General features: G+C 42.3%; 1 protein-coding gene across 7 annotated transcripts in view; it reads right to left on the bottom strand.

The window, feature by feature from the left end:
• Window positions 1-17,843, bottom strand: part of Nsmce2 (NSE2 SUMO ligase component of SMC5/6 complex) — a 221,914-nt gene that overhangs the window by 55,531 nt on the left and 148,540 nt on the right. The window contains exon 6 of one of the 7 annotated variants that reach the window (XM_076911399.1): window positions 4,430-4,755. The exons of 5 other annotated variants lie outside the window; for them this stretch is intronic. In XM_076911399.1, the coding sequence (XP_076767514.1) occupies window positions 4,574-4,755 (182 nt within the window). In that variant the 3' untranslated portion in view covers window positions 4,430-4,573. Of the gene's footprint in view, window positions 1-4,429; window positions 4,756-17,843 lie in introns of those variants that run through there. One more of the 7 variants, XM_034517543.2, reaches the window with a different exon arrangement.

The following is a 17,843-nucleotide window of genomic DNA, read 5'->3' as shown; positions in this document are numbered from 1 at the left end:
CAAATATCTTATTCCTTTGTGATCATAAGTCCAGCTAATCATTCTGAGACAAAAAAAAAATGACTTTTAAAAAATGTTCATATAATGTTACGACCTGAAGCCAGCATGTCATCTAAGACTGAAGCCAGCAGGCCATCTAAGACTGGAGCCAGCAGGCCATCTAAGACTGGAGCCAGTAGGCCATCTAAGACTGGAGCCAGTAGGTCATATCAGGCATTACCTGCAGCTGGGGTGATACTGGTTAGGTAGGATGTTTACACTGTCCACGAGTGACCAGCTGGAAGGTTCCTCCATCCACAGTAACTTGTCATCTAGGGATCACTATAGCTGTCCCTCCTGCAGGAAGCTTTGTAGCTCTACTGGCTTGGTCCAAGGCCCTTCCCGCCTGCTCCTATTTTCCTCCACTGTTAACAGCAGCTGAACATCACACTGCCTCCCTCTCCCATGCACGCAAGTGTTAGGACAGTGTCCTTTGAACATATGAATCGCAGTGTCTTATAAGCACTCAATAAATGACTGTCGAATGGGACAGTGCCACCCTGCTGAGATAGCACAGCCTCTCAGGTCACTAATGTGCCTTGTCACATTTGACTTGGTTTAGCCTGAGATCTAAATGGTATGGCCTTGAAGTAAGTCAGTTCCTGCAAAAGAAAACTAAAATCATATGCTCAGAAAGTCTCATTATATAAAACACTGCAGAGGTAACTATTCTTTTTGGGGAGCTTCTTTCTTTTTTGAAAAGCAGTGTGCTGACAAGTGCCTCCTCTTCTCTGAATAAGGGACCTGGTGATGAGCAGCCTGTATCAGCCAGAATATTTAAGCCCTCTTGACCTCCACTGTTCAAGGACCTAAAATACAAACACTTGTGGGTGACACTCTACCTAAGTCTTTTAAAGGTTTACTTTCGTGATAGTTCACTGGGTCACAACAGAGGAGCTATCAAACGGGGGGGGGGGGGGGGGGGGACGGACACCAACACATTCCTTTCAATTGCACTGGTTATTCATAAAATATGCTATCTTTCAGCAGTAACTTGGGGCAAGGTGGCAGCTTACGTATCTCAGGAACAACTGTTACAGGTAATGAGGCTGGCCCTTACCATTGTCCTGTCTTAGTCCAGGCTGACTAACACTGGACTGAGGTGTACAATCATCAAGAAGAGTCATTTAAAAAGCCACTCTGCTTACTCTAGAGTGATTCTGAAAGGGATCTTAAATTGGTCACAAGAGACCACATACCACGGGGTATTGAAATGAATCATGGGTTCTCTGGGTGGGGCCTAAACTAAAACAAAAAACAAAAGAAACCCACAAATGAGTTAGGTGTAGTCACCAGTAAGAATCCCTAGTCATGCTCAATAGTATGCCACTTGATTAGTTTGAAAGAAACAATGGATTTATTTTAAATTCTGTGCAAGGCCCTGTGGGAATGCAGGCATGGGCACAGGCGGCAGTGGACCCTGCTTACTTAGGAGTAAGCAGAAGTTACAGGCGACAACAGAGTGAGCTGTCTGACAACAGGAACCAAACCTAGAGCCTCTGCAAGAGCAATGTTTGCTCTCCATTTAATTCTTCAAAGAGCCGTGCCCATTTTTATGGGTGAACAAAGTACTGGGAGGACAGTTTCGCTCCTAGAGCTACCTGGCAACTGAAGTGTAGTACCAGAATTAGAAACCTGGACTCAGACAGGACACTTGATTTCAACTGCTGGTTCCCACACTCAAAACAGCTTTCTCAATTCCACCTCAGGTTTCCTCCTATCTGTGAAATGGGCATATTAATAGAGCACTCTCAGAGAGCTGAGGTAAGCGTGAGTGAACTAACTTGTAAAGGAGCTTGCAACAGTGCCTGGCAGCCAGTCAGCATTAGTTTTGCAATTACCTGACTTCAAAGCCCAGGCTACTTCTTCCACATCAAGGGTTAACATTACAAAGCATATGTATTCATATCCCGATACACTGCATAATTGCTTTACTTATTGGAAGCAATCAACGAAAGTCTCCTAATTAAGGCATCCCACCCTCGTTTTTCACTGTGTGCCACTCTAGAAGGAATACTTTTAAGAACAAGACTCAATTAACATAAAATTTCTGTAAACTCAGAAAAAGAATTTCTACTAGAAAATGGAACAAGCTGCCAGACTCAGGGCATGGTCTATTAAGGGGTCACTTAAGCCCAGATGAAAGAATTGCTTCTGTAAAGTGTGTGGTGGGGAGGAATGGGTGACTCCAAGAGGTACTTCTGGACAGGCATCTGTCACAGGAGCGCAGTGTTAGTCACAGCATATGCAGACACTCACCTTAACTGGAAAGCACACAAGTCAGAATGGAGCAAACGGCTGTTAACAGTGTGTGTGTATGCACGGAGGGAGGGAGGGACGGAGGGAGGGAGGGAGGGAGGGAGGGAGGGAGGGAGGGAGGGAGGTGCAGAGGGAGAGCGACAGAGATATTTTTTTAGAACACTCATAGAACAGTGGTCCAGTGAAGTGGTAACAATTTCACTGAGCCAGTGACTGTGGATAACAATGTTTGCAGCAATAAAGGAAATAAGATACTTGCTCAAGCTCTAAACACATTCTTATTTTCCATGTGAAATAAGAAAATCAGTACAGGTAAAATTCTTTTTTTATTTCAATTTCATAAAAGAAAAGAACAAGCAAAATTTCAAGTCCATTTTTGTTCTACTGAAGCACATTTGATTATTTTGTTACAGGAACAAATGGCTCTTCCTCAGCCATCAATCCCTCCTGGGTGGGAATGTGAGGAAAGGAGCTTGAGGCTTTCTGTAAAAACTGCTGCAAGGGCACTCAAAATCCAACCAAAAATAAGCTCCGCCCCAGCCAAACCTGGAAGTCAGCTGGCTTCCTAATGTGGCTAAGCTCTTGCTATACAGCCCCTATAGCCTCTCTCGGCTTCTATGCCTCCTCCCCACCATTCCTCATAGGACACGCGGGAGCAGAGAGCCACCACATTGACTACGTCAGGTCACAGATAGATGGGTGTTGAGCTAAGGGCGCACTGGATACTGCAGACAAGCACTAAGTTTCATTGCAGCTCACTTGAAGGACATCCGTGTCATCTCAGAGGGCTATGAGAAAACTGTGCCAGGAGCCTGTGCACACACTATCTCAGCACACAGTCCGGCTTGGCAAGTGCTTCCTGTCATTTAGTTTTCTGTTACTTGAGGGCTAGTCATTTAAAAAATCAGAACCAAACCATAATTCCTACTAACATATCAACTATTACTATCTCGTTCCTCTGTAATAGTTCAGAAGGCACATGATCCAGGGTTATCCAGTCGCCCACGATCTTTAGTAGCCATGATGTGCTTGTTTCACCCAGAGCAGTATTTCAATTAACAAAAAAGTGTCAAAAGAGAATTCATGAAGGCTTACACCAGTTTAAGTGTCTCAAGTTGGTGCCTCCCATTACTTTGGGAGTAACAAAATTCAAGTTCTGCCAATCAATCTAGTTATTCTTTGGAGCCACTCCCCAGCTGAGCCACAGGCCCACATTAAGTTGAGGAGCAGATAAGGCAGAAGTAGAATCTTCAAACGGAGGAAACCCCTACTCTTTCTTTCTCTTTTCTCCTTGGTTCCCTGCAGGCCTTCTGCAAACAGTGCCACATGCAGTCAGAAATGCACAGCACACAGAAAGCTTAGTTCTGGGCGAGGCTCTAGGTGCCAGAGAGGAGGACTGGTCTCCTGTGAAGTTTCTGGGGAGCTTTCAGAGGCATCCTGAGACTCTTTCTAGAGAAAGCATGTTCTGAATTTGGTTTGAGATTCTTTTTCTCCTTCACCAGCCCCCTCCTCATTTTGTACAGATCTAGTGCTGGTGAAACCCACCACTTCCAAGCTGCACATGGTGTTCTTTCCTTGACAGAAACAATTATGACCAGACTAGGAGGTCCACAGGGTAAAGAGACAGACAGTGCTATCAGTGTAGAAAGCATCTGAGAACCAGACAGAGGTGGGGGCTGAAAAGGGCAGTGCTTTTAACTAGGGACAAAGGACATGGAGGCAAACAAGTCAGAGAAATATTCTTTTCTCCCCTCTGCAGTCAGATTCTGATGTCATCACAGCAACAGGACAGTCAAGAAAGCCCAACCTATTTTAAGTAGTTTCAGGTGACAGATTATTGGCCTACACTGACATACAGAGTGCTGGAGAAAAAGGCTTCCTGCTCTATAAACCACCTTTAATCTCAACTGATAAAACCAGAAGAGACACACATTTCCATTTTCAAATGTTTACCTAATGACACCATACTGTAGATTTAGCCAAAGTGCTGTCTGGATTATCCAGTAAATGCCACATAATAGCACTTTAGTAGCACAGATAGAGAACACTGCAGATGAATTCATACTGCAAAACAAATGTCCCAGGTCAGTGTGCTATCTTCATCACTAGTCATTTATGTTTTTTTTCAAGTATAACTTCATGAACAACATTTTTCTGGTACAGAACTATGGTTTTGCTTCAGAATTACTGGTTAATCCAGTATATGCGGTGGTTTCTATATGAAAGGATAAGATTTAAACTTCTGCCCTAGGTTAGTAATATAAACACCACAATATTAATCCATCAGAGAAATGTAAGGCAGAACAATGAGACAGCACTTCACACCCACTACAATGCTACAGTAAGAAGGACAGGCAGTAACACGTGCTGGCGAGGACGTGGAGCAATTGGAACCCTCACACACTGCTGGTGGAAATGTAAAATGGCGCCTCGCTGTGGGAACCAGCCTGGCAGTTCCTAAAAAGGATAAACATAGAGTTACCATGTGGCCCAGTAGTCACGCTCTGAGATAAACACCACAAGAAGTGAAAACGAAAACTCACGTCCACTTGTACACATATGTTCAAGCAGCATTATCCATCACAGGCAAAAGAGAAAAACAAGCAGAATGACCGCCAGCTTGTGAGTCAATAATGTGACATGTCCATATAATGGATTAAAAGGCATAAAACGGAATGTGTGGACACATGCTTCTACATGGATGAAACTGGAAAGCATCATGCTGAGTCAAGGAAGCCAGACAAACCAGACCACATCAACATATTTGTATGCAATATCCAAACGGTAAGTCTACAGAGATACAAAGTCTATTTGCAGCTGCTAGAGCTGGGGTGGGGGGGACGGGGACGGGGGGCTGAAAGAAAATGAGAAGTGAATACTAACAGAGGGTTTCTTGCTATGATTGTTGTCTAGATGGCTGCACAGCTTTGAGAACTTGTAAAATTCAGTGAACACTCTGAATAGGTTGAGTTGTATGGTATGTGGTTCTATCAATAAGGCTGACGCAAAAGACTGGCAGGACATAAGTTAAGGGAAAAGATGACCATGTAATGTAGGGTTCCAGCATCATTGTCTCCTGTCCAGCTCACCAGCTACAGACCTGAGGGATGGGCTCCATATCATGGTGGCCTGTCATGTTGAAGATAATCCTGTTTCTGTTGCTCACTGTCTGTGAGCTGGATGAGTGTACTTCCTTAATTCTGTTATTTAAAAGAATTTGTGTGGAGCTTTGCACAGGGCAGATGCCAAGTCATCTTTTAGTCAACTGTTAAATGTCCAGCTCAAATTCAACTAAACTGTAAAACTGACTGACTCTTCAGTAACCCTGTGCTGTAAGGGGGTGGGGTGGAGCTACTCAGAACCAACTTGAAAACCCAGGCAGTTTTGCTTACAATAGGATTCCTGCTCTTAAACTGCAGTCTGAATCTCTCCATATAAACTTCCTGGGTGGGTTTTTTCCTGATGTGAATTAATGGACTAGATCCCAGAGAACTTAAGGTGAAGTAGCATTCTATTTTCCTACTATTTAAGGTTAGAACCACCCCCCACCAGCCCTTGTGGTGTTTGTCTCTTTGGTGTCTTAATTCCTGCATTGTAGCTTGATGATTAGGAGGTCACAGTTAGCTTTAAGTTCATAGATAGATTCTGTCCCAGGCAGACAAAAGCTCTGTGGGACAGAGTCTAACTGTGAACTTGAAGCTATTCAAACTCTGGCAAGCTGTTTGATAGCTCTTTATTTGTAAAACAAGAGCAATACACAGGGGTTGGCAAGAGCTCAAACAAACTTCGGATGGCACCTGGGATATAGGTACGTGCTCAGTGCTATAAACTAGTGTAGAAGTAGAATTACTGTTTATGGGAAGCCTTTGGGTCACTGAAGACACATCCACAGAGGACTGACTGTAGCACTTGGGTCTTTTCTGTTCCTCTCTCTCACTCCCTGGCCACAAACAGGAGTTTGCTGCCACAACGTGCTGCCTTGATAGGTCCCTAAGCGGCAGGGCTCAGCAGACATCGAGCACAGGGACCTCCACAACTCAGACATACATACTTTCCTCCTATAAGTGACTGTCTCAGGTTCTTGTTACAGTAGCAGAAAACACGTATGCACTCACGCACGCACGCACGCACGCACGCACGCACTCCACTGTGCCACACTGTGGGGGTATTCAACAAGTGTTCACCCGTCAATCTTCTAAACTAGTTTGCTGTGGCGTAGGACATACTTGTAGAAGACACGTCTTGGTGGGGTGGTGCAGAGGGAATGGAATGCCTATCAGGCTTCTGACTAGAGCTGAGCACTTTTCAGCCTCTATACCTCTTATCTTCTGGATTTCTCAGTGTGGACAGAACTAGGGAGACACAGGTGGTTTGTGGAAGCCATCACCACTACCTGTAGTATTAGAGAGGTAAGGTGACCTACTGAATTTCAACTATTATTTTTTTGACAAGTAACTTTGAAAAAATCTTAATTATTTTCAACAATTTTTTTGAAGACAAAAAGACCCTTCCCCTATTTTTTTAAAATAATATTTCCCTTTCCTAATGTTTCCATAGCCTCTCAAATCTCCATCCTGATAGTATAGCAAACACCAAAAATACTAATGCTGTTTTCCTTCTGTGTCCTGACTATACATTTCTCCAGCCTCCTTAGAGACAGGTGTGGTGTGTGTGTCCCAACAATACATCATGATGGGGTAATGGATGCTTTCTAGTACAGACCTGGTCCAAGCTCACTCTTGTTCCTTGGACCAGCTTGGATGGAGGAGATTCAGGATGGTGGAGTCATACATGGAAGATGCCCAGGACTCCAGATAACCTCATGGAACTGACACAGCCCTCATCTATATTAAACCTATAGAAATAAGCCACTAAGCTCTGGAGTTGTTTACACAGAAGCTTCAGATGAGCACTAACAGGAGTTGCTCTAATTACTAAAGCTAGGTAAAAGACTCTGTTCATTTCTGTTGGGTCTTGTTTGCTTCCAGAGTAGTTTTCTCGGCCGGTATTGGCAACCAATATATCAGCACAGCTCCCAAACCTCACATATCCTAGATTCCTTCAGCCCCTGGTCCTTTACCATCACGAAGATCACGGGAGACAATCCATCATACTGACAAAACACATCCTGGAATATTTTTAGAAACTGCCTGAATGTCCCATAGAGAAAATGTCTTTCAGTCTGTGTTATTTGTAAATTTTAGTAAAAATCTACTTATAGAGTTGACTAAATTAGTAACTCCTACCATAAACTTAACTGCTTGACACTAGCAGAACTGATTTATAATCATATCAAAACTCTGGGCTGGGAGCATATCAATTTAAAATTGGAAAATAAAAACTAAAAATTTCAGTCAATATTCAAGTTGCCAACCAATTATTAGTGGCATGTATTTATATTTTATTTACTTTTATAAAAATCTTTTAGTACCTAATATTTTCAATGAACCAGTAAATGTATAAATGCAAACCAGTGTTTATGTGCAAGCTGAAAATATAAATAGATAAAATGTAAACAGAATCTTATGATTACCATTGCCATCCCCTTGGTTTTAACACCTGTAGAAAGGTTTTGTTCTAATTGTGTATCTGTCTCCTTCCCTCCCCATTTGAACTTTCTTTATACACTACAATTTTGCTTTGGATTTATTCAGACATTTACTGCCTGTATGTATCACTGTGGAGGCAGAGCTAATATTTTCTTCTGCTTATAGAATAGAAGCACAAAGAGTGCCGTGGTCAGGCCCCTGTCTATGTTCTCTGTCTACAGAATGAAACACGAGCACCTGAGCTAGAACTGGTGTCAAGGTGAGGCACTGGCTGGAAGACACTGGCAATCAGGCTATAAACCCATTACCCGACAATGCTACTACAGAGGACTTTTCACTTCATACTTCCTTGGAGGCCGGTGGTGAAATGGTGCTCAGTCTAGCACATAACCACCATCTTGTCTGAGAACTGCCTTGTCTGAGTCTGGGTGGATGCTTTGGTATCACATCTCCATCACATGGCCCTGCCTCCTTGGCTATAGTTGCTGGGGCCACAGTGGATTCCTGACTTATGCCACATGAACCAACTTCTCTTCTGAGAGGCTGAAATTAGAACTGAGACTCTAATTCAGGATGGATTCTTTAGTTGAACTGAAAGAGGACTCAGAACCTTCAGTGGTAAGAGGAAGCCGTCTTTTGCCAGATGGTCAGGGAGGCTGGTCTCGAGAGGACTAAAGAGGCAATTCATGGGGAAATACAGGTATTCTAGAAAAAGTGATGACATCTATTTCTAATGCTTGCTTTAGACCCTTTTCTCATGACAAAATACCATTTTTCCCAATGTTTAAATTTGTAATTTTATTGTTTTGCTAAAACTACTCTGTGTTAGCATCTTTTTACTTTAATACTAGCTTGGAGACGGGTCTAATTGTTTTGAATATTAAATCCCATTCCCACATTTTTATAACCTAGGTCTATCAGCACACAGTGCAACTTTTGTCAAGGTCATGAAAATGCTGCATTTGTTGGTTTTCATACTCAGGGCTTCCAGTTATACTTCTTAGGTACTTGACTAGAACTTGGTGATTTTCATAATACAGCCTCACTTCATTCAAAGGTAGAACATCAAAACCCAACACTCTTTAAACTTCACACACAGACACAAAATACTATCACATGTGTATACCAGCATTTGTGGCTACTTTGCATTCAGAGTAGAAACTAATTCCTCTTGTAAACATCAATGGCATATCTGACTCATAAACAAGAAGGCTTTGATGATACGTGCTTTGATTGAGACACAGTAATTGGGCAGTTGGTCTGATTAACAATGGTTAACTGAAGCAGGTAGAACTTGAACTCACCTCAAATACAAAAATGGCTCTCAGGTTGAACAAGAAACTTAAACTGTATATTCAGGGGTTAAGGTGGGTGGGAAGACATCTGCTCTTCAGAGAGTTCAACAGTAGTACACCCACAAACATCTGGTGATTTCAATGTATATCCCCTCATTATCTATTAACAGCTAGTAGGTAGAGCTAGGTTAGGCACTATGAACATAGGAGTACCGTTTGTTTTTTGTCTTAAATGAGCTTAATGAGTTTGCAGTTAATCTTGGAAGCCAATTAAGGACCCAGGAAACCACAGTGACAGATAGGTACCACGCCAGGGGCATTTACTTGGATGGAAGGCACCTAAATCCTCCTTCTGGTAGGACAGAGAACTGAGTGTAAGAGAGTAAGCAGGAACACACAAGAGTGAGAATAACGGTAGAGAAGGGATCCAGGGGTGGAACGGGTTACATGTTAATATCCAGTGCTTTCCAAACAACTATAAAAAAGGTACACTGGACAAAAACCTGTAGGTTTTCCCCAGAATTCCCCTCCCTACCCCCATCTCATTTCCAATACATTTCATGCACTCTTGATTATTCTAGAAAGTCCCATCCTGTTCAACAAATATTTACTGGGGATATGGTAAGCTCTAGACAGGGAGGTACAAGGATTGAATTAAGACAAGAAAACAGTATTTATCCTAAAGAAATACCAGCAGTAAAGCCTGAAGTCCTGATGGATAAAGAACTCACTCTAACAGTAAAAAACAGAGAAGTAATGCAGACACAAAGGATAATTGCTAGAGAAACAGCTAAGGCACTGTGTGAGAGGACATCTGAGACATACCTAAGGAACAACAGAATTGAGCTGTGCTTACAGACAGTGGAGAATGAAGGCTGGATTCTATGGAGTGGAGGATGACCTACTAACTGATGTGGGGACTGCAGGAAGGGACCACATTAACACTGGAATGCTCCTGAGATATCCCAATGGAGAGAGAAAGGAGTGGTAAGGGTAAGATCACAGGGAGAGACCTCATTTAGCAGCATAAAGGTGGAATGGGAGCTGCAGCCATAGTAACCCCAGAAATAAACAGTCAGAAACAGTACAGAAGGGTAACTGCCCAGGAAGACAATCCTGATCAAATGGACTTGAAGTGCAGGTGTAGGGGTTAAGAAGGAACCCAAGCACAGACCACAAAGGGGGAGTGAGAACACTTACGTCATCAAACGAACCGTGCAGTGAGGCATGCCTTTGGTCTTGAAAACTTAGGGTGAAGAAGAAATATATCTTGAGCCCAGGAGTTAGATGTCAGTCTAACTAGTCTAGGCCTACCTTAAAACACCACCACCGCCAAACTCAAAAACAGTGAGTGGGAACATTTAAGAGATGGAGAGAGGCTTAGTTAAGACAGAACGGAAACTTGGGTTGATTGTAGCCATGGAACACTTTCTCAGAGAGATTTCACTTAATGGTGGAGGCACTCAGGATACTGTGTTTACCCAAGAGTAAACCAAAGTAGCAGGGTTCTGGGTAGTAAGACCTCTCCTTTGAGCAGAAGGAAGAGAAAGAGAGAGAGTCTCAGCTACACATAGAATAGCCTCTGTTGCCTTTTCTTTCTGAAGGAGAGACTTGAGTGAATGTGTAGGCTGAGAGAAAAGGAAGCTAGGCTGATGATTCAGTGAGAAGGAACTAGGAGGAAAGGTCCTGGAGAAAGAGGCTTTCCTAGTTAGGGCATCTGTTGAATAAAGATTGTCTCTCACCAGGAGAGCTGTACAAAGACCTATGTCCCAAGACAGCTATCTGTGGAAGTCAGCAGCAACAGGTATATGGCAGTGTGATACAGGATTCACAGCAAAACCAGAGATGCAAATTCTGTATGGTATTACTCCCAAGGCTCCTTACATGACTGGTAGAATCCTACAGATGAAGGGCATGTGTGGTAGGATTAGAGGAAGTTCACCTGACACCTGAAGTTCTGGGATAAATAATCATCAGACAGACAAGCTTTTCTTAGGATACAAGGGAACTAGAACTGCATCTGAATCCCAGTTTTCCTGGAAATAGACTCTTGGCTTTGAGCAATGCCTTCTGCCAACTGCTCTAGGTCTCAGTTGCTTTACTCAACAAATGGAGGGAACTGATGCTCCAGCGAGACTTAGTGAGGCGTGGGGCCATTCAGAGATGTGAAAGCATCTGAACGCTCTGAAACAAACTGGGCAAACATTATAGACATACCCTACCTCCTCCCTTACTTCTCTCATACTATTACTAATCATTAATATGATCATTAACTCATTAGTATGACAACTCTCAGCGTGACTGGTAACTTCCTTTTGGTTTCTCAAAGTTTTGTGACCCTGAGAAAAGGCTAGGAAGTCACATGTTCACAGTGGAATCAGTGAAATGAGTTTTCCCAGGCACTGAACATCAGGAAATACATGCTGCAAGCAGCACTGTCCTTTGGAGGAAGTTGTGGGACAATGGGAAATGGGGACTGTGGGAAGAGACTTTGAGGAACATCCCAATGGTTAAGGACTCAAGTTGTAGTTAAGACACACCTGCCCTATGTGTAACCTTAGACAACTCCAGGTCACCATTCAACTTCAGTCAGCTCATCCAGGAACTGGAACTAGCTAGGACAATAAACTATACCCAAAGGATGATATTAACAACTAAATACAAATTTGCATACATGTGTGTACAAAGATTTTCTAGAATATTACAAGTGCTCCCAAAAAACAGCTATTACCAACTAGGCACGTGTATGTTATCATGCACTTGGGTCATTAATCTATACCCACTGTATGCTAGACAATGCTAAGAGCCTTAAAGGCAGAAGATTACCTGAAATAAAATGTGCATCATGTTACTTAGTCTTTAAAAGAAAGCAGACACTGACTAATTACCCTCTTCTTTGAATTCTCAGAGTATGAAACTATTCTCAGCCAAGTATGAACACTCAGGAGCTACTGAGAGGGACAAAGAAGGAAAGATAGTTGTTGTCTCAGTCCCCAAAGCTCATGTGTTAGAAATACAACTCTCAATGTAACAGGAATCATCAGATCATTAACATCATCATTAATCAATCATCAGGTGATTGATTAATCATCATTATTCATCAATAATCAGATCATTAATCATCAACAGATGGGGCACTCAACAATTTTCTAGACTAGGAGGGCCTTGTCCCCATGAGTGGATCAACATTCATGAGAGTAGACTGCTATAAAAGTTAGTTCAGCAGGCTGAGTGTATACCTTAACTGTAGAAAGCCTGTCTGACATTCATAAGAACACAGGTTTGATGTCCAGTAGCACCACCCTAAAAGAGAAAGCCAAAAACCAAGAACAATAAAAAACAAACAAACAAAAATCCTCCAACCAGCAGCAGCAACAACACAATAGCAAAGAAACTGAGTTTGGCCCCCTTTTGTTTCTTGTTCTTTTGACTCCTACTTTTAGATGACACAATGTAATGGCCCTTGCCAGTTCCTAGCACCTTGACACAAAGTTTCCCAGCAGACAGTGAGAAATAAGTTGCCTTATCAATTACCCAGTCATGGAATTCTGCTACAGGGACCCAAAACAAACTAAGATAAATAGTAAAGTTGCTAACTGGGGTGCTAGGAATGTCAAAATACAAACAGGACATCTTGGGAATATTGGGTGATGAAGACGTTCTGCAAGAGCCCACTGTGCCATATCATTTAACACTTCATTTTTGTCGAGACAGGGTCTCCTGCAACCCAGGTTGGCCTCTGAGTCCTTCTGCAGCAGAGGAGAACATAGAGTCTTCTGTTTCCACCTCCCAAGTACTAGGAGTATAGGTGGTGCTGGGGACTTTACACAGGGCCTCGGGCATGTATGCAAACACTCTATCAATTGGGCTACACTGTCTGCCTGACACCATTCATTCCTACCCTACATCCTGGTGTGCTGGCTCTCTGCACGCAAAGTGGCAATAAACTAGCTGTGTTTTGAGTTGGCTAACAAAGAGCACTGAAGGCAAACATCTTTTGCTTTCCAACACAAACCACATCCACTCTGGATTTAGGTTATTTGAATGACAAACTCTTTCTGATCCAGTTCAATTGATACTTGAGTACTGCTCTGGAAGTTCACTTGTCTTACATTCTAATTATATTTAGAACTCTTTTCACACTGCATCATTCAAACAGCTGTTGTGATTTTTTTCCTAGAGTTTCACTAAGATGTAGATTTCAGTAAGGTTTTTAAAAATAAATGACACAGGTGCTATCTCTGAGTCAATCGTCACATCAGCTATAAAAATAATGATGTCAGAGAAATGGGGCTTTCAGTGTTCTGACCAATCTATTTTCATTTGGTTGTATCCCCACCCCACCCCAAAGAAAAATCAACTTCTCCCAGGACTAGGATATCACAGTCTTGGTTACTGCTGTAATATTATCACAGGATGAAATGATTCAACAAGGCCCTTCCCAGAGACTGAAATCCCAGCAGCACTGATCAGGCACTGAGCAGACAGTATGCAAATTCTTTCATGCTCAGTATAATGTTTTCTTCCAAGAGGTTTAAAGACATGGAAGGCAACTTGAATAACATGTCTCAAATGTCAGAAGCGACAGATACAGTTGAAATTCCTGAACACACACGAGAGACTTCTCGTGGGGTCTGAGCAGTGCCGGGCAAAGACGAAATGGCTCTAGCCTATGTCTTCACTTTTGAAACAAGGCTTCGCACCAAACAATACTTTGCATTCATATAACCTTTATGTACATTCACATGTAATTACATTTTATCTTTGGGTTTTCTCACCCATATTGATCTTCACAGAGATCCACCAAGCAGTATCTAGTGGGCACAATTACCAATAGGCACAGCAGTGGTTGGCCTCAGGCCTACTAAGTTCAGGCCTTTTGTAATTAAAAACAGTAGCAGAAGCAGTAGTTAAGAATTGCAAGGCATTACCATGTGTGAGCTCCTGAACATTTGATGTAATCACTGAAACTCTATGATGCAGATATTATTACCAAGGGTGGAATATCACATGCCATAAAACTGTTTCATGCACAATTTATTACAAATATTGCATAGAATTATCTTTAGCCCACATGTGTAGGGTATATATTGAAAACAATGTTAATGAATTTTAAATTGAAACTTGGGTCCTGTCCTTAATTTGTCACATTATGTACATGCAAAAATGATGGTATCTGAAAAATCCCCCAACATGGTGGTTCTGAGTCCTTTGGGTAAGGGATACCTAACCTCTATGACTGCTACCACAGGGAGGCAAAGTAACATGGCAGCGATAAATAGGTTGTCATGAAGCATGCCAAGGTTTAAGCCAGGCACAGGCTTTATGCTTGCTCTTTCAACAGTTCTGCTAGACTGACCCTCCTACAATAGCACAGCTGTGCTCATCAAAACCTCTCCATTCCCATCCAGAACTCAGGCAAAATTACTTGCAAGAAGCCAGGGCTGCCCAAGAGGCTCCACACTGCTATACTCATGTGTGCAGCATGGTGCTTGACCTCCTGCTCCTACACAGATACTTTGAAGACACGGGCTGGTTAGTATTCTTACTGCCTAAGCTCTGGGCGTCATACAGCTAGTATACTGAAATGGACTCTGGAAATGACCAAGTCTTCATCAGCATAGAGTGGAGTATTGACTTTCTCTGGGTTATATCTCTCTTAAAATTAAAACAAAAAATCAATAATTTGAAGAGCTAAATACTGACTCTTAAATTAGGGAAATTAGCATACCATATAAGACCTACAAATCATATATAACCTGTAATTTGTAAATAGGCTTTGTTCAGCTATAGTGCTTTGAAAAATTTAATCAGTAGTGAATATTTAAAAAGCAAAATTCTAATTTTCATTTTATCTAGAAAAACTATCATTGAGAGCACTAACCAGGGCAGGGCATCTGTTCTTCAGCACAGCATCTACAAAGGCACCAGACTGTTCATATACTCTGCATCCCAGACCCTGCAGTTCAGAGTGCTGAGCCAATCAGAGGATGACCTGGAAGTACACCAGAGCCCTTGGAGATTCCTGCTCTCCCTTTAGTATACTCTGCCAGCCTTGCTATGTAATGCGGTGAGTGATATTATAGACTTTTAGTGACTGTGATTGTTAATCTTCACTGTCAACTTCACTTGATTTAGAATTACCACGGAAACAAGCCTTTGAGTGTGTCTATGAGGGTATTTCCAGAAAGGTTCAACTTATAAGGGAAGACTTATCCCTGAATGTAGACAACTCCTGCTCATGGCTTTAGGGTGAATGATCCATCCTGCTATGCTGCCCACTTTGCACCATGAGGGAAACCAGCTAATTAGATCATACCTACAGACTTTAAGGAAGAAAGCCAGTCACTGGCCAAAAGCTTTGAGTCCTTTAAAGCCATTTTAATTTGTTTATGATTGTCACTAAGATTATATAGGCAAGGAGAGAAGCTGAGACTGCATCACTGACCCATTCTGGAGATACCAGCAGGTTTCTTCCTGAAAAATGACTATGGTCTCCTGCCTACAGCTGAGCTACTGCGGGGAAGATTATAACTTTGTCAGGCAGGGTCAGGAGGCAAGCATCCAACTGAGAAATTATTAAATTTACACAAATAGTCACAAATGAACTACACAATGTCCTTCACCAAATTGGATATTCTAGTGTTTATAATTATTTCTAACTAAAAGTGTTTCCTCAATTCGTCAACAAGTTGCTACTAAATCAAGTGCCTGAAATAAGTAATCTACATAATTTAAGGGCTTTCTCCTGTCTGGGTCCCAAACAACTACTAAAAGCACATGTCGGGGTAAAAGTATCCCTAGAATGAGTCATCAGAACCGGTTTATACTATAACCAGTTGAACTTTAAATAGAACCTTTTTATTTTAAAGTGAGCTTAGCACAACCATTTCTAACTTTTTGTCTTAATACTGTGTACAATGAGAGGTAGTATGTAATGTTCACATTGTTAAAAAGAAAATCCTGATTGTTAGAATGGCTGCTGTCAACCCAGCTGTATTGTTTCAATAAGCAGATGGCACAAAGGCTAACAAAGCCTTCAGTGAAAGAGCACAATAGGGCCAGCAGCTGCTGCAAGCACAGGACACCTCCATGAATCCAGAAACCGCTCTGGCAATCCAGACCCACTTCCCACATTTCTAAGGCTGTTGCTGAAGTGTACTTGGGCCTAGTTCTCTCTCCTCAGAAGTCAAAAATAAGGTTTATCAGGAACTGTCACCAAGGGCGGGAAGGGTTAACTCTTTGCTAGCTCACAGTATCCATGTTCCTGCCTGTGTTACTAATAAGGAAGTGCTACAAACTGTCCATCACCTCGTGCTAACTGAGAGCTTTGGGGGACAGAACGGAAACCATTCTCAGCTATGTGTCCTTCAACAAACCATCAACAACGACTAGATGAGAACAGAAAGGTGGTTTCTGCCCTTGGGGAACTTATCCTGGGACGGAAATAAAAAGTGACAAACGACTGGGTGTAGCTCATACCTGTAAAACTCAGCACTTTGGGAACCGAGCCAGGATTGGTTTGAGTTCCAGGCCAGCCTGGGCTATGCAGTGAAGACTTTCTTAACAAAACCAAACCAAAACAGAGACAAATCACACCAACAAACATGGTCCCTATCCTGTGATCCTCCAGCTGTCACTAACTTATGGATGGGGCAGATGACTGGACTGAGTTTACCAAGCCCTTTGTCTCCTGCGAGGTTATTTTCACAAGGACAAATACCTTTATGGCTGACAAAAGATCCCTTTAGTCAAAGGGGGGATGTGGTAGAATTGTAAAATGTCCCTTAACAAGCAAACTATCTGTTGAAAGGGCAGGTGAGCATGGAACGCAGCCTGTCCTGTACACATGCACTTATTTCCTGACAAAGTTGGATAACACACTAGACTAATTTTTAAAATTATATGCTAGGATTTCAATCTGACTAGTGATTCAACTTAACTTCAAAAACGAAGGAAGCTCACAGCAGTCTTTCTGTCTTTGTTAAGCTTCTGCTATTCCTATCAGTCAGTAAGTGCCCTAATCCTAGACCTTATATATGATACAAATATAAGCAGCCTTGACATGACTTACTCTTGTCACCAGACTTCATTCTCTTTCTTAATAAAATGTACCACACCAGACCTCACTATACATTTATTTGAGTGAAGACCTAGTATGGTCCCAGAACTCTTCAGTAATGAGACCTTCCATAAGGAAGCCATTTTTCTAACATTAGCATGGAGAAAGTTAAGGTTCCCGCTGGCCCCACCAGCCATGTGCTTGCACAGGGGAAAACCCAAGCCTTGAGCTATCTCAGAGCTCCATCTGCGCTAACTGCCTCAAGCTACGGCTCAGCTCCCAGGTGCACCGAACCACATCTATCAAAATATTTACCCCTAAAATAGCTTTGTAATAAGAGCGGAATGTCCTTTTTGATGATTTCCTTTGAAAAATACATACGTATTTAACTGGCAACTCCAAATTTTCAGAGAGGGTAGATCTCATGAATCTACTTAATAAAAGCCTCTCTTCACGCTGGCTACAGTTGCTCTGCTATGGAGATTTACAAGCATAGAGCTTAACATGGCTTACATTTCCACATTTGTCTGTTCTGACTCCAGTTCCATCTTGGCCTCCTTGTGATGATAAGGAGAGTGTGAGCCTTTAACAGAAATGACGCACTAATGCTACACGCTGCCAGTGAAAGCTATAAGATCT

This window comes from Arvicanthis niloticus, chromosome 13, assembly GCF_011762505.2.
Source record: "Arvicanthis niloticus isolate mArvNil1 chromosome 13, mArvNil1.pat.X, whole genome shotgun sequence".
NCBI lineage: Eukaryota > Metazoa > Chordata > Mammalia > Rodentia > Muridae > Arvicanthis > Arvicanthis niloticus.
The sequence above is the reverse complement of the archived record's forward strand: the minus strand, read 5'-3'. Positions and strand labels throughout refer to the sequence as shown.